The sequence below is a fragment of the Salmo salar genome, chromosome ssa22, assembly GCF_905237065.1.
Source record: "Salmo salar chromosome ssa22, Ssal_v3.1, whole genome shotgun sequence".
NCBI classification, from domain to species: domain Eukaryota; kingdom Metazoa; phylum Chordata; class Actinopteri; order Salmoniformes; family Salmonidae; genus Salmo; species Salmo salar.
Window position 1 is genome coordinate 2,062,905 of NC_059463.1, and position 23,053 is coordinate 2,085,957.

General features: G+C 43.5%; 1 protein-coding gene across 16 annotated transcripts in view; it reads left to right on the forward strand.

Annotated features, from left to right (window-relative positions):
- Window positions 1-23,053, forward strand: part of LOC106582631 (receptor-type tyrosine-protein phosphatase T) — a 591,582-nt gene that overhangs the window by 563,455 nt on the left and 5,074 nt on the right. For 11 of the 16 annotated variants that reach the window (XM_045705237.1, XM_045705240.1, XM_045705243.1 and 8 more), the window contains 6 exons: window positions 3,499-3,648; window positions 4,900-5,073; window positions 6,485-6,616; window positions 7,450-7,575; window positions 8,945-9,108; window positions 20,074-20,232. In XM_045705237.1, coding sequence (XP_045561193.1) covers window positions 3,499-3,648; window positions 4,900-5,073; window positions 6,485-6,616; window positions 7,450-7,575; window positions 8,945-9,108; window positions 20,074-20,232 — 905 coding nt within the window. The remainder of the gene's footprint in view (window positions 1-3,498; window positions 3,649-4,899; window positions 5,074-6,484; window positions 6,617-7,449; window positions 7,576-8,944; window positions 9,109-20,073; window positions 20,233-23,053) is intronic. The other 5 variants (XM_045705245.1, XM_045705246.1, XM_045705250.1 and 2 more) reach the window with 1 other exon arrangement.

Consider the following 23,053-nt stretch of genomic DNA (forward strand, 5'->3'; position numbering starts at 1 on the left):
CCTCCTCAACCCTCATCTCCTCCCTTTCTGCATCCTTTGACTCTCTATGTCCCCTATCCTCCCGGCCGGCTCGGTCCTCCCCTCCTGCTCCGTGGCTTGACGACTCATTGCGAGCTCACAGAACAGGGCTCCGGGCAGCCGAGCAGAAATGGAGGAAAACTACCGGGCATCTTTTCACTCCCTCCTCTCCACATTTTCTTCCTCTGTTTCTGCTGCTAAAGCCACTTTCTACCACTCTAAATTCCAAGCATCTGCCTCTAACACTAGGAAGCTCTTTGCCACCTTCTCCACCCTCCTGAATCCTCCTCCCCCTCCCCCCCCTCCTCCCTCTCTGCGGACGACTTTGTCAACCATTTTGAAAAGAAGGTAGACGACATCCGATCCTCGTTTGCTAAGTCAAATGACACCGCTGGTCCTGCTCACATTGCCCTACCCTATGCTTTGACCTCTTTCTCCCCTCTCGCTCCAGATGAAATCTTGCGACTTGTGACGGCCGGCCGCCCAACAACCTGCCCGCTTGACCCTATCCCCTCCTCTCTTCTCCAGACCATTTCCGGAGACCTTCTCCCTTACCTCACCTCGCTCATCAACTCATCCTTGACTGCTGGCTACATCCCTTCCATCTTCAAGAGAGCGAGAGTTGCACCCCTTCTCCAAAAACCTACACTCGATCCCTTTGATGTCAACAACTACAGACCAGTATCCCTTCTTTCTTTCCTCTCCAAAACTCTTGAGCGTGCTGTCCTTGGCCTGCTCTCTTGCTATCTCTCTCAGAATGACCTTCTTGATCCAAATCAGTCAGGTTTCAAGACTGGTCATTCAACTGAGACTGCTCTTCTCTGTGTCACGTAGGCTCTCCGCACTGCTAAAGCTAACTCTCTCTCCTCTGCTCTCATCCTTCTAGACCTATCTGCTGCCTTTGATACTGTGAACCATCAGATCCTCCTCTCCACCCTCTCCGAGTTGGGCATCTCCGGCGCGGCTCACTCTTGGTCCTACCTGACAGGTCGCTCCTACCAGATGGCATGGCGAGAATCCGTCTCCGCACCACGTGCTCTCACCACTGGTGTCCCCCAGGGCTCAGTTCTAGGCCCTCTCCTATTCTCGCTATACACCAAGTCACTTGGCTCTGTCATATCCTCACATGGTCTTTCCTATCATTGCTACGCAGACGACACACAATTCATCTTCTCCTTTCCCCCTTCTGTTAACCAGGTGGCGAATCGCATCTCTGCATGTCTGGCAGACATATCAGTGTGGATGACGGATCATCACCTCAAGCTGAACCTCGGCAAGACGGAGCTGCTCTTCCTCCCGGGGAAGGACTGCCCGTTCCATGATCTCGGCATCACGGTTGACAACTCCATTGTGTCCTCCTCCCAGAGTGCTAAGAGCCTTGGCGTGACCCTGGACAACACCCTGTCATTCTCCGCTAACATCAAGGCGGTGACCCGATCCTGTAGGTTCATGCTCTACAACATTCGCAGAGTACGACCCTGCCTCACACAGGAAGCGGCGCAGGTCCTAATGCAGGCACTTGTCATCTCCCGTCTGGATTACTGCAACTCGCTGTTGGTGGGGCTCCCTGCCTGTGCCATCAAACCCCTACAACTCATCCAGAGCGCCGCAGCCCGTCTGGTGTTCAACCTTCCCAAGTTGTCTCACGTCACCCTGCTCCTCCGCACACTCCACTGGCTTCCAGTTGAAGCTCGCATCTGCTACAAGACCATGGTGCTTGCCTACGGAGCTGTGAGGGGAACGGCACCTCCTTACCTTCAGGCTCTGATCAGTCCCTACACCCAAAGAAGGGCACTGCGTTCATCCACCTCTGGCCTGCTCGCCTCCCTACCTCTGCGGAAGCACAGTTGCTGCTCTGGCACCCCAATGGTGGAACAAGCTCCCTCACGATGCCAGGACAGCGGAGTCAATCACCACCTTCCGGGGACACCTGAAACCCCACCTCTTTGAGGAATACCTGGAATAGGATTAAGTAATCCTTCTACCCCCCCCCCCACCCTCCCCCCCAAAAAAATATATAGATGTACTATTGTAAAGTGGTTGTTCTACTGGATATCATAAGGTGAATGCACCAATTTGTAAGTCGCTCTGGATAAGAGTGTCTGCTAAATGACGTAAATGTAAATGTAATGCTCAGTTTGGCCAGGCGGCCAGCTCTAGGAAGAGTTTTGGTGGTTCTAAACTTCTTCCATGTAAGAATGATGGAGTCCACTGTGTTCTTGGGAACTCCAATGCTGCATCAATTTTTTGGTACCCTTCCCCAGATCTGTGCCTCGACACGATGCTGTCTCGGAGCTCTACGGACAATTCCTTAGACCTCATGGCTTGGTTTTTGCTCTGACATGCACTGTCAAATGTGGGACCTTATATAGACAGGTGCCTTTCCAAATCATGTCCAATCAATTGAATTTACCACAGGTGGACTCCAATGAAGTTGTAGATACAGCTCAAGGATGATCATTTGAAACAGGATGAATCTCGTAGCAAAGGGTATGAATACTTATGTAAATAAGGTATTTCTGGTTTTTATTTTTAATACATTTTCAGATAAAAACCTGTTTTTGCTTTGTCATTATGGTGTATTGTGTGTAGTTTCCTGATTTAAAAAAAAATGTATTTAATACATTTTAGAATAAGGCTGTAACGTAACAAAATGTGAAAAAAGTCAAGGGGTCTGAATACTTTCCGAAGGCACCGTACGACACCCCCTCGGACCTTACTGCTTAATTAAGTATATCCTATGTAACTACATTGTTGTTACTTGACACTTGATTCAGTATACCCTTTGAGCCAGGTAATAACACAGAAATGAACTCATCTAAAATAACCAGTAGTTAATCACAGGGTGTGTTTCCAGGTCCTAGCCTATTTACATCATCAGAGCAACCCGGTATTACTGGTGGATTTGATGGTAATGGCACCATGTAGTTACATGTAACTATGTCAGATTTTGGTTTGCGTTATTAACATGGTAATTCACAGGTGACTATCAAACATGTAATTACAAAACATTAAACACAAGAAAATGTGTAACATCAGTAATTACATATGTGGAATAACCTTCAGCAAGTGGATGTGTAATTACTTACTCATCCAATTGTGTTCTAACTAATACCGCTACAACCCTATTACATAGTAATACCTATTTAACTACTATGTTGATGATATAGTTATTACTGTGTAGTTGCATAGTAATAGTGGTAACTTAATGTAAAGTGTTGCAGACAACTAATTATGGTTTTGTATATCAGTGTACAAACAGTCAGAGTTGGACTTGTTACCTGTATGTTCTGCTCTGTTCTCAAAACATTTCAACAGTACATGTGGATTGAGTCTAATGAATAGAGTCCAACTAGTGGTTGAAGTGCTGTAAATAAAGTGGCATTTTGTGTGTTGGTGTTGACCTAAAGGGTAGAAATACATTAACCTCTTTTGACATCGCATGTCATCTCACCTGTTATGTATTATGTCCTACCCCAGGAGCAGTATGTCTTTGTCCACGATGCCATCCTGGAAGCCTGCCTATGTGGAAACACAGCCATCCCAGTCTGTGAATTCAGAGCCATATACTACAACATTATCAGACTGGACCCACAGACCAACTCTAGCCAAATTAAGGACGAGTTTCAGGTTAGCACTCTCCACTTCTGTGTCCGTCTGTCCGTCCGTCTGTCTGTCCGTCCGCCCTTCTCTTTTCCTCCTAAGAGGTATGACATTTGCCTTCTCCAAGAACAAGGCTTTGTAGCTACCGTCAGGATACAGTATGAACTCGGCAGCTAAGCACTTGTGCTCCGTATTCTCTCTGAGATTAATATCCCATCACTATATCAAGCACAGGTCTCAGATCTGTGATCTGTCTCATAATGTATGATACATATCTCTCTATCGCTCTCCCAATCTCAATATCTCTCATTCTCCCTCATACATAAGTGATCTGCAGCCTTCGCTTTAGTGAAGTATTTGCACTTGTTGAAGGCACTGACTACCAGTAATGCTGTTATGTTTGAATATGGAAATCAAAGAAAATAGGGGCAGATTATTTGTTTTCGTGGGCTTATTTACTCACCAATTCATTCTCCACTACTAGTCTGGGCAGTCGATTCAGGGCTATGTCATTGTGAGTGTTGCAGAGGTGGTGGTTTGGTGAATAACGCTAGCGGAGGGAGAAACCTTGCCTGAGACCTGAATATTTGTGTTAGTTCCCAGAGACTAATGTACTAGACTAATGTTATGTATATGATTTAGCTTAGAAGAATACTGTATTGTGTCTTGAACATCTCGGGTTGGAAGTTAATACCCAGTAGGTTACAAAAAGTTCACGTGTCGAAGATGAAAATAGTCAGCATGTCACAGTATCCAACGAAGGTGGCGCCCCTCCTCGGTCGGGCGGCGCTCGGCGGTCGTCGTCGCCGGCCTATTAGCTGCCACCGATTTATGTTTCTGTGTCTTTTGGTTTTGTCTGTCTATCCCGCACCTGTTTTGTGTCTGTCATTAGTGGGGGGTTATTTAGTGTGTATTTTCAGTTTGGGTTCTCGTGCGGGATTGTTTTATGTCAACTCAGGACAGTTGTGAGTGCTGCGCTCGTTGCTAATTATATTTACCGGGCTGCGCCCCGTGCGTCTTTTGTTTTGGGAACGTGTTTTCCCGAGTTGAATTTATGTGCGCCCTGTGCCTTTCGGCTTCTTGTGTTGTTCCCGGATTTTTCTATTAAAACCCACTATTACTCCGGACCTCTGTCTCCTGCACCTGACTCTGCCTCTCTACTGATCCTGGTAATCGTGACCCAGAAACTCTTGTTAAGACAATGTAGGTTTTCAAAAAAAAAAAAAAACTTGTTACGACCTGACAAATAATTGTAAAAATAATGTCTTCGCTCTCCAGACTCTGAACATCGTGACTCCCCGGGTGAGGCCTGAAGACTGTAGCGTGGGACTGCTCCCCCGGAACCATGACAAGAACCGCAGCATGGACGTCCTGTCTGTGGATCGCTGCCTGCCTTTCCTCATCTCTGTTGATGGAGAGTCCAGTAACTACATCAACGCTGCCCTCATGGATGTAAGTTAATCTCTCTCTCTCTTTCGCTCTCTCTCTCTCTCTCTCTCTCTCTCTCAACCACTGGTATTGTCCCAAGGTGCCAACCCTGCCAATCTGGCACTCTATAGCCAGACTCAAACAAACGCTCAAAGATTTAAAATACTATTTGCAGACTTCCAAGTAGGGTTTAACCATTGGCTTTAGCTTGGCTGAAGATGTCATCCAAACTGGCAGACAGATCAGTTAGTTTGAGATATGCTTTCGTACTGTTGTGTTATGACTTAGTACAGGGATTTTATGTTTATTACATTTGTTGTGGGGATATGTGGAGGCAGAAACTGTGTTTAACAATTAAATGTCATAGTGCAACAGCAATACAAAAGATAACAAACATCATTTTAACAACTGATCATTATCCAACACACCATTAAGCCATAGCACTGTGATAAATGATGACTGTGAGGCAGCCTCATAGGCTCTCAAAGCAGATATATACACACAGATCAGTGCCATTTAAGATGAGGGAGGATGATATTTTTTTTCATTAAATATACAACCAAATATAGCTAATTCTCTCTCTCTTGTGTCTTAATAATTTTGGAAGAAATACATTTATTCAAAACTGTTCAACTGTTGTCTATCTCTCTCTTTGAGTCAACTACTCACCACATGTTATGCACTGCAGTGCTAGCTAGCTCTAGCTTATGCTTTCAGTAGTAGATTCATTCTCTAAACCTTTTATTGAGTGGACAACTGGTCAGTTCATGCTACAAGAGCTCTGATAGATAGGAGGACATCCTCCAGAAGTTGTCATAATTACTGTGTAAGTCTATGGAAGGGGGTGAGAACCATGAGCCTCCTAGGTTTGTATTGAAGTCAATGTACCCAGAGGAGGACAGAAGTTAGTTGTCCTCCGGCTACGCCATGGTGCTACTCTACAGAGTTCTGCTGAGGCTACTTCATTGCAAAACAGTGTGTTTTAGTCAATTATTTGGTGTCATGTGAATATATTTACTATAGTTTTATCTAAAAAGGATCATTTGTTTAAATGTTTCTAGAAAAAAAAAATTGCGAGGAGGATGGTCCTACTCTTCCTCCTCTGCGGAGCCTCCTCTGACATAGATCCTGATAAGCTACACAGAGCTGATAAGACAACAACGGCAGACAATAACAAGCACAGAGGTGGAGTTAAATAAAGCCAGCGGTGTCTTTCCCAGACCCGGCCTGCCTGGCAGCAGCGTAATGATCTGTAGCTGGATTTCTCTTGTCAATGCATTACGGCGCAAGGTTAACACTGTCCGTGGGAGTCCGCCTGCTTTGGCTCTTTGTCCTTCGCCACGAGTTGATCAGGTATTGGAGTCCCTCTCTCTTTCTGTGTCTCTCTCCTTCTCTACTGAGGGCTGAAGTACTGTGTTATTGATTTTTTTTCCAGAGCCATAAACAGCCAGCAGCCTTCATCGTAACCCAGCACCCGCTGCCCAACACGGCCGCCGACTTCTGGAGGCTGGTCTTCGACTACAACTGCTCCTCGATAGTCATGCTCAACGAGATGGATGCAGCACAGGTGTGTATTGTTCACCCTCTGGGTTCGCATACACACAGGCATGTGCGCACACACATATATGTGCACGTAAACATACGCATGCACACACAGTGACTTTTCTTATCTCTTTGACTATCGGTCTGCTGTGGAGGTCTTACACATGCTCTATTGCTCTCTGTTCATTCTATTATTATTTATTATTATTATTCATCTATCCCTCCATTGTCATCTCCTCCTCCGGGTCTCACATACACACAGTTTTATAGGGCAGGACTAGCTGCTCTTTTCTCTGCCAGGGGTTTAACTATCCGACATAGCTTCCAGAACCCTCAGACAGACACCTAGATTGAAGCCCAGCAAAGGCCTATTGACGTGAGGGTGAACTCGTTTTAAGAGGTTGGAACCTTTCAAAAGTACTAGACTGGAGGATTGCTCATCATGGCCCTTAGCTGTAGGTGTACCGTGCAGAGGCCAATATGGTCAAAGCTTTTCCTGTGTGTGCACATGACCTTCCATTGATTCCACCCAGCATGTTAGCAATGTTTTTCTTTTCTCGTACTTGTATGACCTTGCATATGAAATCAATAATGGTGAGTTGGAGATGGTTTTGTTCAAATGGCCAAAGCAATGTGTAGTTAATTTAATGTTTTCAGTGCTTTCCAATGGGTAGAATACTATATGTCAACAACAGTGTCCACAACAGCATGTGATGTAGCAAGGCTCACGCCATATAAATAGAATTACTAGAACGGACATTCCCAGTCAAGTACATTTTCTGTGATGGGTGCACCGGCGGCCATGTTAAATGTAGAAATAATTATACTTCTATGGCTAACTCCCTCTTTTCTCCCTAGCTTTGCATGCAGTACTGGCCCGAGAAGAGCTCCTGCTGCTACGGCCCCGTCCAGGTGGAGTTCATCTCAGCTGACATCGATGAAGACATCATCAATCGCATCTTCAGGATCTGCAACATGGCCAGGGTCTGTATCACAATAAAGTACAGTGTCAAAACCAGGTTTTAAAATGAATAGGGAACACTGTATAGGTGACTTATTATTATCACAGTCATAGAAACTAGAATCTATGGCTGTAGGACTTTATATAGCTCTGCTCGTTTTCTCTCATAGGTCACAAACTGTATTACATCCCATAGGTCACAGACCAGCATAAAAAAGAAACAGATGCTCAAATGCCGGATATACATTTGTCTTGCCTCCACTTCTACAACACTCCACGACGATATAACACTAGGACACTGTCTTGTCACTTAGACTCCTTCAAATGTCAACCTAATTGCTTGTGCCATGCACACCACATACCCATGTCAGACCTGGGTTAAGATACTATTCTAAATCATTTCTAATACTCCAGCTGTGTTTGAATGAGCTTGCTTGGGAAAATGGAGCAAATAGAATAGTCCCAAAAGTGAAAACAATATCCATTTGGCACTCCAGGCAGGCTAAAGAAAATGCTCAAAGCATGTGAAAGATTTCCAATAGTATCTGAACCCGGGTCTGATACATGGGCACAATCGTCCCGTAAACATTTAGACTCTGCTTTGAGCCCTGCCAATGGGGATGGCGCTAACAGACAGGCCAAGCCTGGCAGTGCAATGGCTGGTTCAGACTGGTTCCATATGAGGGGGCTTTATTTTACACTAATACTCATTAGACACCATTAAATCACTGCCACATGAATCCCTGTGTTCGTTGCACTCGGTTACTCCTTTCTCTCTCCTCTCCTTCTTGCTTGCTCATGGCCCCCCACTTTAACCAGCAGAGACGGCAGGCTTCGCCAGCCAGCTAATCAACACTTAGCTCCATGATGGTGCAAAAAGCCGCAGCGGTGGCTTCTCCAATTTACCATGAAATGGTTCCATCGCCACCGCGAGAAGCAAATGACACGGCTCCTGTACGACAAAATGAGTCTCTCCCTTGTTCCCAGCTTGGGCATGGAGCCAGATGACGTCTTTGTTGTGGTTGCCAGGAGTAGGCTTGTTGGCTCTGCTCTGGCTAAGAGAAGCAAAGATGAGTCCCAAATACACTGGGAATAGATGTGCTTCTGATGAGGTGCTCCGTGCGTCAGCAGTTAATTAATGACTTGAGTGGCTGAGTGGTTTATATTTGCAGTGGACACAGAGGTAAACTTGATCCCCCTTCAAATTGGCGAAGTCCCTCTACCAATTTTGATGATGGTTATAATGAGGAGGAAGATTACCTTGCTAGTGGTTGATGATTGTGCTAAGCATGATGAGGATACTATCTGTGATGTTGTCCATGATGATGATGTTGACCACAACAACAATGATGATGATGTTGATAACGGCATTCATTTATGATTCTTTGGCAGCCCCAGGATGGCTACCGTTTGGTGCAGCATTTCCAGTTCATCGGCTGGCCGGCCTATCGGGACACGCCCCTGTCCAAGCGCTCCATCTTGCAGCTGGTGAGACGTCTGGCCAAGTGGCAGGAGCAGTACGACGGGGGAGACGGACGCACCGTGGTCCACTGCCTGTGAGTAGCTGAGGGTCTGGCTCAAAGGAAGTTCAGTCTTTGTATTATGGTGTCGATATCAGATTCACACATCCATGGAAGTTGTATACTCATACGGTTGTCCATACTAGAACAGTCAAGTCCATGGCATTTGTATGCTGATATGGTGTCCATATTAGGACATTTCACACTTCCATGGAAGTTGTATTTCCATACAGTGTCCATATATCAGAACACAGTTCTTTACTAATACAGTGTCCATACGTGGATAGTCACGTGCCCATGGAATTTATATACAGGGACATTGTATACGAGGACGTTTAAACCAGACATGATGTGGAGGGGTAGAAATGATTAAAAATCAAATGCTGGAATTAATTCAAATTCTGCTGCTAAATGAGTGAAGTTAGTGGTCGAAAAAATTCCCTGTATATTCTGTCTGGCCCTACTCATATACAACACTATACTCTCAGACAGGAAGACAATAGGGAATGTGCTTTATGAATGTATTTATCACTGCTCGCTTCCACAGTGATGTTTCCTTTTAGAGCAGGGGTATTTGAGAAGGTCTGGTCACACATATTTCCGAGATGGCAAAGGTTATCGGCATAGTAACAAACCTCGACCAATGTGACCCCAAACTGTTCAAACTGTTCCAACCACTCTTGTTGGCGGAGAGAAAATGTTGCCGTTTTAAAGCTCATTCCCTGCAATTCTACACATTTTACCATCGGGCGGAGAGAAAATGGAGCAATTTTAAAGCAAATTTCCTAAAATTCTACACACTTTGTCATCAGGCAGAGAGAAAATGGAGCCGTTTTAAAGCTAAGTTCCTGCAATTTTACACATTTTCCCATGTCTTATGTGTGTATTGATACCTTAGTGACTCAACAAAATCAATGGGTGCCCCCTGGGGATCGAAGCCCCTGGGAACCTAATCTGGCCAACTACAATATTTAGATAGCTAGTTAGCCTAATTTACCCATCTAGCTAACATGGCCAGTAGTTAATCAACTGGACATTTCTCGCAGGTTAAGAATAGCTCTCTAAGGTCTGTCAGTTAAGGACATTGCGAGAGGAAAACTGCCCATGCACTACCAAGTTTCAAAATTGTACATTGTGTGTTCAACTATTATAACTCCCAGCAGCATTAAGTTAAAAACCTGACTGAATCCCACGGACAAAAGTTTTTTTAAGTCGGGAGCTCGGATTAAGACCACGGTCCGCCAGTTGAGTATGGCTGTTCTAGAGTATATACAGAGGATGGAAAGTCCTTTGAGACTTTTGTATGACTCAACCACACTATTTCTGTTGTGGTGAGAAATTGCTTTTAAAAGTCACATGGAAATAATAGATATTGACAACAGAAAAGACAAATCCATGAGGTGCATGGTCTGTCGCACGTGAGAGAGATGAGATGTACTTGAACTGATGAAGTGATAAGAGTCAGTGACAAAAAGAAGTTAGAGAATCATCACTCCAGGTTATATTTCAGTTTGTGCCACTCGCCATGACAAAGGGTTTATCAAGCCCCACAGATATCTAATTAAATGAATGGCCTCAGCTCAAATTCACCGCTCTGTTATCAGTGTCTACTGATGTAAAACTTTGTGGAGCCATTTAATTGTATGGAACTGTGTGGGCCTTTTTTAGATAAGCACCACTGTATGTAGCATCAATAAGTGCATCGACGACGTCATCCCCACAGTGACCACACGTACTTACTCCAACCAGAAGCCATGGATTACAGGCAACATCCACACTGAGCTAAAGGGTAGAGCTGGCGCTTTCATGGAGCAGGACTCTAACCCGGGTATTTATAAGAAATCCCTTTATGCCTACTGACGAACCGTCAAACAGACAAAGTGTCAATACAGGACTAAGATTGAATCCTACTAAAACAGCTCCGATGCTCATCGGATGTGGCAGGGCTTGCAAACGATTACGGACTACAAAGGAAACCCAGCTGTGAGCTGCCCAGTGACACGCGCCAACCAGACAAGCTAAATGACTTCAATGCTCGCTACGAGGCAAGCAACACTGAAGCATTGCATGAGAGCACCAGCTGTTTCGGACGACTGTGTGATCACGCTCCCTGTAGCCGATGTGAATAAGACCTTAACCTGTTGGGTCTAGGGGGCAGCATTTGCACGTCTGGATAAAAAAAATGTACCCGATTTAATCTGGTTACTAATCCTACCCAGTAACTAGAATATGCATATACTTATTATATATGGATAGAAAACACTCTAAAGTTTCCAAAACTGTTTGAATGGTGTCTGTGAGTATAACAGAACTCATTTGGCAGGCAAAACCCTGAGACATTTTCTGACAGGAAGTGGATACCTGATGTGTTGTATTGACTTTAAACCTATCCCATTGAAAAACACAGGGGTTTAGGAATATTTTGGCACTTCCTATTGCTTCCACTAGATGTCACCAGCCTTTACAAAGTGTTTTGAGTCTTCTGGAGGGAGATCTGACCGAACAAGAGCCATGGAACGGTGATGTCCCATTAGACACCTGGCGCGCTACTTCATGTTGGGTACCCTCGTTCCAATACGTTATAAAAGAGTATGCATTCGTCCACCTTGAATATTATTCATGTTCTGGTTAAAAAAGGCCCTAATGATTTATGCTATACAACGTTTGACATGTTTGAACGAACGGAAATATATTTTTTCCCCTCGTTCATGACGAGAAGTCCGGCTGGCTTACATCATGTGCTAACGAGACGGAGATTTTTGGACATAAATGATGAGCTTTTTTGAACAAAACTACATTCGTTATGGACCTGTGATACCTGGAAGTGACATCTGATGAAGAGAATCAAAGGTAATGGATTATTTACATAGTATTTTCGATTTTAGATCTCCCCAACATGACGTCTAGTCTGTATCGCAACGCGTATTTTTCTGGGCACAGTGCTCAGATTATTGCAAAGTGTGATTTCCCAGTAAGGTTATTTTTAAATCTGGCAAGTTGATTGCGTTCAAAAGATGTAAATCTATAATTCTTTAAATGACAATATAATATTTTACCAATGTTTTCTAATTTTAATTATTTAATTTGTGACGCTGACTTGACTGCCGGTTATTGGAGGGAAACGATTTCCTCAACATCAATGCCATAGTAAAACGCTGTTTTTGGATATAAATATCAACTTGATAGAACTAAAAATGCATGCATTGTCTAACATAATGTCCTAGGAGTGTCATCTGATGGAGATTGTAAAAGGTTAGTGTATCATTTTAGCTGGTTTTATGGTTTTGGTGACCCTGTCTTTGACTTGACAAAACATTACACACAACTCTTGTAAATGTACTGTCCTAACATACTCTAAATTTATGCTTTCGCCGTAAAACCTTTTTGAAATCGTAAAACGTGGTTAGATTAAGGAGATGTTTATCTTTCAAATGGTGTAACATAGTTGTATTTTTGAAAAATTTGAATTTTGACATTTATTTGGATTCAAATTTGCCGCTCTTGAAATGCACCTGCTGTTGATGGAGTGCACCACGGGTGGCACGCTAGCGTCCCACCTAGCCCCAAGAGGTTAAACAGATCAACATTCACAAGGCCGCAGGGCCAGAAGGATTACCAGGACGTGTACTCTGAGCATGTAATACCTACATGTTTCAAGCATACAACCATAGTCCCTGTGCCCAAGAATACCAAGGTAACTTGCCTAAATGACTACCGACCCATAGCACTCACGTCTGTAGCCATGAAATGCTTTGAAAGACTGGTCATGGCTCACATCAACACCATCATCCCAGAGGCCCTAGACCCACCCTAATTTGCATACCGCCCCAACAGATTTACAGATGATGCAATCTCTATCACTCCACACTACCCTTTCTCACCTGGACAAAAGGAAAACATTTGTGAGAAGGCTATTCATTGACTACAGCTCAGCATTCAACATCACTAAGCTAAGGACCCTGGGACTAAACACCTCCCTCTGCAACTCCTGCTATACGAACTGGCCGTCTAGCATGTTTGCAACAGAGAGTTAAAGGAGCAAGTTTCTGGGCACGATAGCATAGATTCAAGGCATAGTGTACAGACAAAGGTAAGGTAGGATGTGAGTACATTGGAGGTAAACCTAGGCATTGAGTAATGATGAGAGAGATATAGTCTCTAGAGACGTTTAAACCAGATGATGTCATCGCACATGTAGGAGGTGGAACAACATGGCTGGTTAAGACATATTGAGCAGGGCTAGAGGCTCTACAGTGAAATAAGACAGTAATCACTAACCAGGACAGTAACGGACAAGGCATATTGATATTAGAGAGAGGCATGCGTAGCCAAGTGAACATATGGGTCCAGTAAGTGGTTGGGCTGACTGGGGACACGGCAATTCAGACAGTTAGCAGGCCAATGCTAACAGTTAGTAGGCTGGGGCTTAACAAGCTAGCAGTTAGCAGACCGGGGCTGGCAAGCTAGCAGTTAGCAGACCGGGTTAGCAAGCAAGCAGTTACCAGACCGGGGCTAGCAGTTAGCAGACCGGGGCATGCAAGCTAGCAGTTAGCAGACCGGGGCTAGCAAGTTAGCCTTTGGGGGGCGTCGCGATTGGGATAAGTCTGTTTTTGCCTCTTCATGCGGTGACGTCAATAGACCAGTAGTGGGATTAGTAGTGTTCCAAGTAGCTCTAGGTAGCTAGCAGGCTGCGGTTAGCAGAATGGGCCTTCAGCGGACGTTGCGCCTGAGGGGCCTGTTGGAATCCTCGGGCAGATTATGTCGGTATTCCAGTCGTAGAGGATCGGCGGGGTTCCGTGCCCCTTACCGGCAGTAGAAGGGGTACGGATATTGTAGCCCAGGAGTGGGCTTCGGTGGTAGCACAGAAGCCCTGGCCGGGCTAGCTTCAGACTAATTGGTGCTTGCTCCGGGATGGAAACGCTAGCCAGGAGTAGTCACCCGGGATTGCGGTTAGCGAGTTGCGAAGATCCAGATGAAAATGTTCAGAGTTTGCGGTAGGAATCCAGGAATATGGAGAGAAATTTTAAAAATAAAATGGGTCCATTATGCTCTGGTTTGAGTCATGTTGTTCAAACTGGCTAGAGCTTTCCGAGCTAAAGGTTAGCTGGCAATGGTTTGCTGACTGATAGCTGGTAGGTAGTTAGCTGGCTAGCTTCAGTTGAAGGACTCCAGATCTGAAGTAAATAGAAATACTTTAGGAAAAAAAACAGATCCACGCCACATTGGGTGAGGCAGGTTGCAGGAGAATATTTAGAAGTTGAGGTTTAGGAAAATATTTTTAAAAGATATGCGAAGAAAAAGATGTAAAAAGATATATACAAGGGACACGACAGGACAAAGATAAAAGACATCTGACTGCTACGCCATCTTGGATTCAGCCATCTTGGATGTAAACTGTGCCCAGGTGAGAAACACATCTCCACTGCTAGAAACACAGCATCCAATCTCTTGAAGCATCTGCAAAAGTAACACGCTTGTCTACCTCATCCAAACAACCAAGGCTTGATTTCAATCATTCAGGAGGACAGGCTGTAACCCAGGGAGATCTGAACAAGCTTGTTGCTGGGTATGTAGTAGAGAAAATGCTGCCCTTATCCACTGGTGTATAGGCCTACCTAACGTAACGTTGACATTGAGTAAGGATGCGCAATGTTTTGGGGTTTAACACAAAAGTAATATAACAAAAGTAATATTAGTGTAACTCATTGCTTTTCCCAGGTAGTCATAAATAAAGTAGTAAAGAAAAAACGAGTAATAGGTAATATATAACAATTTTTTTTGTAACGACCCCAACACTGGTGCTAATATGGACACTGTAATTATGACTTGTCTCATAGCCAGAGGCATTAGAGCATTTTAGGTGCCCCAGGAAAGAAAAAAAAAGTTTGAGGGAACCAATCAAAGCTCAACACATTCAGGATCACATTTCTGTGCAAGTACTGTTTTTACAACGGCCTCCTATCCAAACCAGTGTGTCAGCTCTCCCTCGCCGACTACTTGAATCTCGTCAGCCAGACTAGCGCAGACCCTAATTCCGCCGCCTCTGATAATCATAATGGTAGTAGGGTAGTTTCTCTCATTTAGCAATCATAATGTGTATTACCTTGAACATGTTGAAGGAAATACTTCAGCCTCAATGAGTCCCTTCAAGACCCTTCAATACTACTTTTCAGAGATTGTGCAGAGTTTGATTTTGGTTAAGTGGTCAACCATTCCTCATCTTTTCCAAATGCCCCTCATCCTCTCTCTAATGTGTTATGTTTTATGTATCACACGGGTTCTAGTTGAAACCAAATGGTTAGAGAATTGTTAGAGTATTTTCATCATTAATGGTCCGACTGTTTGAATGGTAAGTCATGCAGAATATTGTATGCAGGGGATACAAGGGCTTGATGCTGCCCTAATATGGATTTTGTAATACACATATGGGCTTAAGCTCAGTCTATGTGGATTGGATAGGAGATGGGCTACGGTAGTTTTGCTGCTGGGTTAGATTCGTGGGTTTTCCTCCATGTTTTAATGAATGCCCCAGGTACAATTTGTTACTTAAGTACAGTCCCACGTCCTGCTATACTGTACATGGTACACCTCTCACATTAATGAAATATATTCAACAAAGTAATACAGCTTATAGATTGGCTCAGAGATATTTTAAATGGGCTGTTACAACAGTTTTTTTGACCATATATCAAAACTTTGTGCATCCCAATTAGAGGTCGACCGATTATGATTTTTCAACGCCGATTCCGATTATTGGAGGACCCAAAAAAGCCGATGCCGAATAATCGGCCGTTTTTTTTTTTTTTTTTGTTATTTATTTGTAATAATGACAATTACAACAATTCTGAATGAATACTTATTTTAACTTAATATAATACATAAATAAAATAAATTTAGCCTCAAATAATGAAACATGTTCAATTTGGTTTAAATAATGCAAAAACAAAGTGTTGGAGAAGAAAGTAAAAGTGCAATATGTGCCATGTAAGAAAGCTAACGTTTAAATTCCTTGCTCAGAACATGAGAACATATGAATGCTGGTGGTTCCTTTTATCATGAGTCTTCAATATTCCCAGGTAAGAAGTTTTAGGTTGTAGTTATTATAGGAATTATAGGACTATTTCTCTCTATACGATTTATATTTCATATACCTTTGAATATTGGATGGTCTTATAGGCACTTTAGTATTGCCAGTGTAACAGTATAGCTTCCGTCCCTCTCCTCGCTCCTACCTGGGCTCGAACCAGGAACACATCGACAACAGCCACCCTCGAAGCAGCGTTCCCCATGTAGAGCAAGGGGAACAACTACTCCAAGTCTCAGAGCGAGTGACGTTTGAAACGCTATTAGCGCGCACCCCGCTAACTAGCTAGCCATTTCACATCGTTTACACCAGCCTAATCTTGGGAGTTGATAGGCTTGAAGTCATAAACTGCTGCTGGTAAAACGCACGAAAGTGCTGTTTGAATTTACATTTTAGTCATTTTAGCAGACGCTCTTATCCAGAGCGACTTACAGTAGTGAATGCATACATTTCATAAATGTTTTCTCCGTACTGGTCCCCCATGGGAATCGAACCCACAATCTTGGTGTTGCAAACACCATGCTCTACCAACTGAGCCACATGGCTTACAAGCCTGCTGGTGCCTACCATCGCTCAGTCAGACTGCTCTATCAAATCATAGACTTAATTATAACATAACACACAGAAATACGAGCCTTAGGTCATTAATATGTTCGAATCCGGAAACTATCATCTCGAAAACAAAACGTTTATTCTTTCAGTTAGATAGAATACGGAACCGTTCCGTATTCTATCTAACGGGTGGCATCCATAAGTCTAAGTATTCCTGTTACATTGCACAACCTTCAATGTTATGTCATAATTACGTAAAATTCTGGAAAATTAATTCGCAACGAGCCAGGCGGCCCAAGCTGTTGCAAATACCCTGACTCTGCGTGCAATGAACGCAAGAGAAGTGACACAATTTCACCTGGTTAATATTACCTGCTAACCTGGATTTCTTTTAGCTAAATATGAAGGTTTAAAAATATATACTTCTGTGTATTGATTTTAAGAAAGGCATTGATGTTTATGGTTAGGTACAGTCGTGCAACGATTGTGCTTTTTTCACAAATGCGCTTTTGTTAAATCATCCCCCGTTTGGCAAAGTTGGCTGTCTTTGTTAGGAAGAAAGTGTTCACACAGTTCGCAACGAGCTAGGTGGCCCAAACTGCTGCATATACCCTGACTCTGTTGCAAGAGAAGTGACAATTTTACTAGTTAAAAGAAATTCATGTTAGCAGGCAATATTAACTAAATATGCAGGTTTAAAAATATATACTTGTGTATTGACTTTAAGAAAGGCATTGATGTTTATGGTTAGGTACACGTTGGAGCAACGACAGTCCTTTTTCGCGAATGCGCACCGCATCGATTAAAGGCAACGTAGGACACGCTAGATAAACTAGTAATATCATCAACCATGTGTAGTTAACTAGTGATTATGATTGATTGAATGATTGTTTTTTCTAAGATAAGATTAATGCTAGCTAGCAACTTACCTTGGCTTCTTACTGCATTCGCGTAACAGGCAGGCTCCTCGTGGAGTGCAATGTAAGGCAGGTGGTTAGAGCGTTGGACTAGTTAACTGTAAGGTTGCAAGATTGAATCCCCGAGCTGACAAGGTAAAAATCTGTCGTTCTGTCCCTGAACAAGGCAGTTAACCCACCGTTCCTAGGTGTCATTGAAAATAAGAATGTGTTAACTGACTTGCCTAGTTAAATAAAGGTGTAAAAATCAATTTAAAATCTGCCGAATCGGTGTCCAAAAATACCGATGTCCGATTGTTATGAAAACCTGAAATCGGCCCTAATTAATCGGCCATTCCGATGAATCGGTCGACCTCTAATCCCAATGGACGATTCTGATCGACTCTCTTTTACCTTCTCTCCTTCTTTCTTTACTCTCTCCTTTTTTCTTTACTCTCTCCCTCTTTACTCTCTCCCTCTTTCTTTACCTCTCTCTCTCCTTTTTTACCTCTCCCTCTTTCTTTACTCTCTCCCTCTTTCTTTACTCTCTCTCTCCTTTTTTACCTCTCTCCCTCTTTCTTTACTCTCTCCCTCTTTCTTTACTCTCTCCCTCTTTCTTTACCTCTCTCCCTCTTTCTTTACCTCTCTCCCTCTTTCTTTACCTCTCTCCCTCTTTCTTTACTCTCTCCCTCTTTCTTTACTCTCTCCCTCTTTCTTTACTCTCTCCCTCTTTCTTTACTCTCTCCCTCTTTCTTTACCTCTCTCCCTCTTTCTTTACCTCTCTCCCTCTTTCTTTACCTCTCTCCCTCTTTCTTTACCTCTCTCCCTCTTTCTTTACCTCTCTCCCTCTTTCTTTACTCTCTCCCTCTTTCTTTACTCTCTCCCTCTTTCTTTACCTCTCTCCCTCTTTCTTTACTCTCTTTGCCTCTGTCTTAACAATTATGTCCTCCTAAAGGTTTCCGCATTCTTTGGTTGGCTGGCGCCTAGCCTAGAACCGAACGAGTGTTCGCATACCTTTGACCTTTGCTTGAAAAGACATAATCCTAGTATAGCAACTGCTTGGCCTCCGACCACAAGGCACTACAGAGGGTAGTGCATACAGCCCAGTACATCACCGGGGCCAAGCTTCCTGCCATCCAGGACCTCTATACCAGGCGGTGTCAGTGGAAGGCCCTAAAAATCGTCAAAGACTCCAGCCATCCTAGTCATAGACTGTTGTCTCTGCTACTGCACAGCAAGTGGTACCGGAGCGCCAAGTCTAGGTCCAAGAGGCTTCTAAACAGTTTCTACTCCCAAGCCATGAGACTACTGAACGGCTAATCAAATGTCTACCCAGAATATTTGCAACCCCCCACTACGCTGCTGCTACTCTCTGTTATTATCTATGCATAGCCATTTTAACAACCTGCATGTACATAATTTTAACTACCTGCATGTACATAATTAGCTCAATTACCTCGACACCGGTGCCCCCACACATTGACACATTGACTCTGTACCGGTACCCTCCATATATAGGCCCGCTATTGTTATTTACTGCTGCTCTTTAATTATCAGTTTTTCTTATCTCTTGCTTTTTTCAAACTTTTTTTATAGTTATTTTCTCAAAACTGCATCATTGGTTAAGGCCTTGTAATTATGCATTTCACTGTAAGGTCTACACCTGTTGTATTCGGCGCATGTGACAAATAAAATGTGATTTGATTTGACATTCGCTTGAAAAATGAGAAATAGTACTGTTTGTCCATCTTGAGACGCAATAGCCAGTATACACTTCCTCAAAATAGTTTGAATTAATCTAAGATAACTCAATGAATCTGTCATTAATTTCAACATTTTTGCTAAGGAGATCTTAGTCACGCAATTGTACATCTAACTATGATGTTTGGCGCAGTATTTATCACCTGAAAATGTGTCCCACGTTCTCAACTGAAAACGGAAATGAGTCAGCTATCGTTGAATGACAACAAATACTTAATTGAAGAATCTCTACTGTTGACCAATCACCGACAAAGGGGCATAGACTTTAGTTTCTGAAATTCGGCTTGCATCTAGAAAAAAATGTGTGTGCACGAACAGCCAGAAAATCCTTGCTGAAGGCCAAAACGGACAAAAACGTCACATAACGTCGTCATAATATATGCACAAACTGTTTCCGAACTGTTTCTGATGGGAAGCATGAGGAAGCCTGTATTCTCATCCCCCTCTCTGTCTTAATTATTCCCTCTTTCTGTCCCTTACCCTGCCCCTCCATCACTCTCCCTCTTCATCTCTCTCCCTCTTCATTTACCTCTCTCCCTTGTTCTCGGTCTCATTCTCTCCATCTTCCTTTGGCCTTTTCTACCTTTGTCCCTCTTCCTCGCTCTCTCTGCCCCTTTCTCATCCCTCTCTTTACATCTCTTTTAACTGTTCTCTCTATCCCATTTATTCACCTTTCCTTACCTATCTTTTAACCTCTCTCTCCAACAGGATGGGTGGTGGACGTAGCGGTACCTTCTGTGCCATCTGCAGCATCAGTGAGATGATCCAACAACAGAACATTGTAGATGTGTTCCACACCGTCAAGACCCTGAGGAACAACAAATCCAACATGGTGGAGACTGTGGTACGTTCCACTGACCACTACAGGTGATGTGGTACTGTATAGGTGGCTTGAGGAGGGTTTATTAGTACCTATCAGCAATATCAGACACATTCAGGACACACAGTTGTGGCTGTATTGGACAGGTTCGAGACCATACACAGACGGGTTGACACAGCCACAGAGACACACGCATGTACGCACACACATTCTCAGGCTGATGACTTGCTATTGCAGGTGTTGTGTTAACAGATGTCTCTACGCCTTCTCATATAGCCTCAGAAACCAGATGCTTCATTTGACAGATCCATCTCAGGATGGGCAGGGCTGTTCTCTTAGAATTAAAGTAGATTTTGGGGCAAAAGACAACTACTGTAATAAAAAAGTTATTGGTGACTTTGAAGATACCGTCATAATACTCCATGAAATTTCGATGAAAGACGATTTTGTTCTCTTTATTTTTCATCTAGTGTTATACCACAGCATTGTTTAATACGCTTTTCTGATTGGCTAGAAGGGCATTCTAGAATGAACATTAAAACCAGATAACGGGACAGTTGGAAAAGATATAGGGACACCTTGCAATCATGACGCAATATGCCCCTACACATGCAGATCGTACTTGCTATAAAGTTACAGAAAGTTAAACCAACAACTACACAAACTGAAATTGGATACATTGTAAATACAGGTCCAACAAGGAAAAAACGTAGCTAGCTAGCTAGCTAGTATTGATTTGTTTTTGCAGAAACATCTTCTTGGAGCATTTGATGACCTAACGTGGTGAGTGATGAACATGAATTTCTCCTGTCCCCTCTGCATCTAAAGTTGTCAAATCCTCCAACATGTTTCTAGTTAGATCTGTTAGTGAAGTAAGCTTGTCTGTTTGTCTGAAGCCTTGATGGTTTTTGCGACTGCACTTGAAGAAACTTGAAAAGTTCTTGAAATTTTCCGTATTGACTGACCTTTTTGTCTTAAAGAAATGACAGACTGCTGTTCGTGCCATAATATGGACTTGGTCTTTTACCAAATAGGGCTGTCTTCTGTATAACACCCCTACCTTGTCACAAAACAACTTATTGGCTCAAACGCATTAAGAAGGAAAGAAATTCCACAAATGTGCTTTTAACAAGGCACACCCCTTAATTGAAATGCATTCCAGGTGACTACCTCATTAAGCTGGTTGAGAGAATGCCAAGAGTATGCAAAGCTGTCAAGGCAAAGGGTGGCTACTTTGAAGATTTATAAATATAAAATATATTTTGATGGAACACTTTTTTTGGTTACTACATGATTCCATATGTGTTACTTCATAGTTTTGATGTCTTCACTATTATTCTACAATGTAGAAAATAGTAAAAATAAAGAGAAACCCTGGAGTAGCTGTCTCCAAACTTTTGACTGGCACTGTATATATAGTGCATTCGGAAAGTATTCAGACTTATTCTAAAATGGATTTAAAAAAAAAATCCTCATCAATCTACACACAATACCCCATAATGACAAAGCGAAAACAGGTTTTAAAAATTTTCCGAATGTATACAATAAATAAAACAGGAATATGACATTAACATAGTTATTCAGACCTTTTACTCAGTGCTTTGTTGAAGCACCTTTGGAAGCAATTACAGCCTTGAGTCTTCTTGAGTATGACGCTGCAAGGTTGGCACACCTGTATTTGGGGAGTTTTTCCCATTCTTCTCTGCAGATCCTTTCAATCTTTGTCAGGTTGGATGGGGAGCGTCACTGCACAGCTATTTTCAGGTCTCTCCAGAGATGTTCGATCAGGTTCAGGTCCAGGTCCAGGCTCTGGCTGGGCCACTCAAGGACATTCAGAGACTTGTCCCGAAGCCATTCCTGCGTTGTCTTGGCTGTGTGCTCAGAATCGTCTTGTTGGAAGGTGAAACTTCGCCCCGGTCTGAGGTTAAACGCTGGTCATGACTCAGATCAACACCATCATCCCAAAAACCCTAGACCCACTCCAATTGGCATACCACCCCAACAGATCCACAGATGACGCTATCTCTATTGGACTTCACACTACCCTTTCCCAACTGGAAAAAAGGAACACCTATGTGAGAATTCTATTCATTGACGACAGCTCAGCGTTCAACACCATAGTACCCTCAAAGCTTATCACTAAACACTTCCCTCTGCAACTGGATCCTGGACTTCCTGACGGGCAGCCCCAGGTGGTAAGGGTAGGTAACAACACATCTGACATACTGATCCTCAGTACGGGGGCCCCTCAGGGATGTGTCAATAGTCCCCATCTGTACTCCCTGTTCACCCATGACTGTGTGGCCAAGCATGACTCCAACACCATCATTAAGTTTGAAGATGACACAACAGTGGTAGGCCTGATCACCAACAACAATGAGACAGCCTATAGGGAGGATGTCAGAGACCTGGCAGTCTGGTGCAGGATAACAACCTCTTGCTCAACATGATTAAGACAAAGGAGATGATCGTGGACTATAGGAAAAGGAGGGCTGAGCACGCCCCCATTCTCATCAATGGGGCAGTAGTGGAGCAGGTTGAGAGCTTCAAGACCCATGGTATCCACATCACAAACAAATGAACATGGTCCAAACACACCAAGACAGTCTTGAAGAGGGCATGACAATGCCTATTCCCCTTCAGGAGACTGAAAAGATTTGTCATGGGTCCTCAGATCCTTACAAAGTTCTACAGTTGCACCATCGAGAGCATCCAGACTAGTTGCATCACCGCCTGGTATGGCAACTGCTCGGCCTCTGACCTCGAGGCACTACAGAAGCTAGAGCGTAATGCCCTGTACATCACTGGGACTAAGCTTCCTGCCATCCAGGACCTCTATACCAGGCGTTGTCAGAGGAAGGCCCTAAA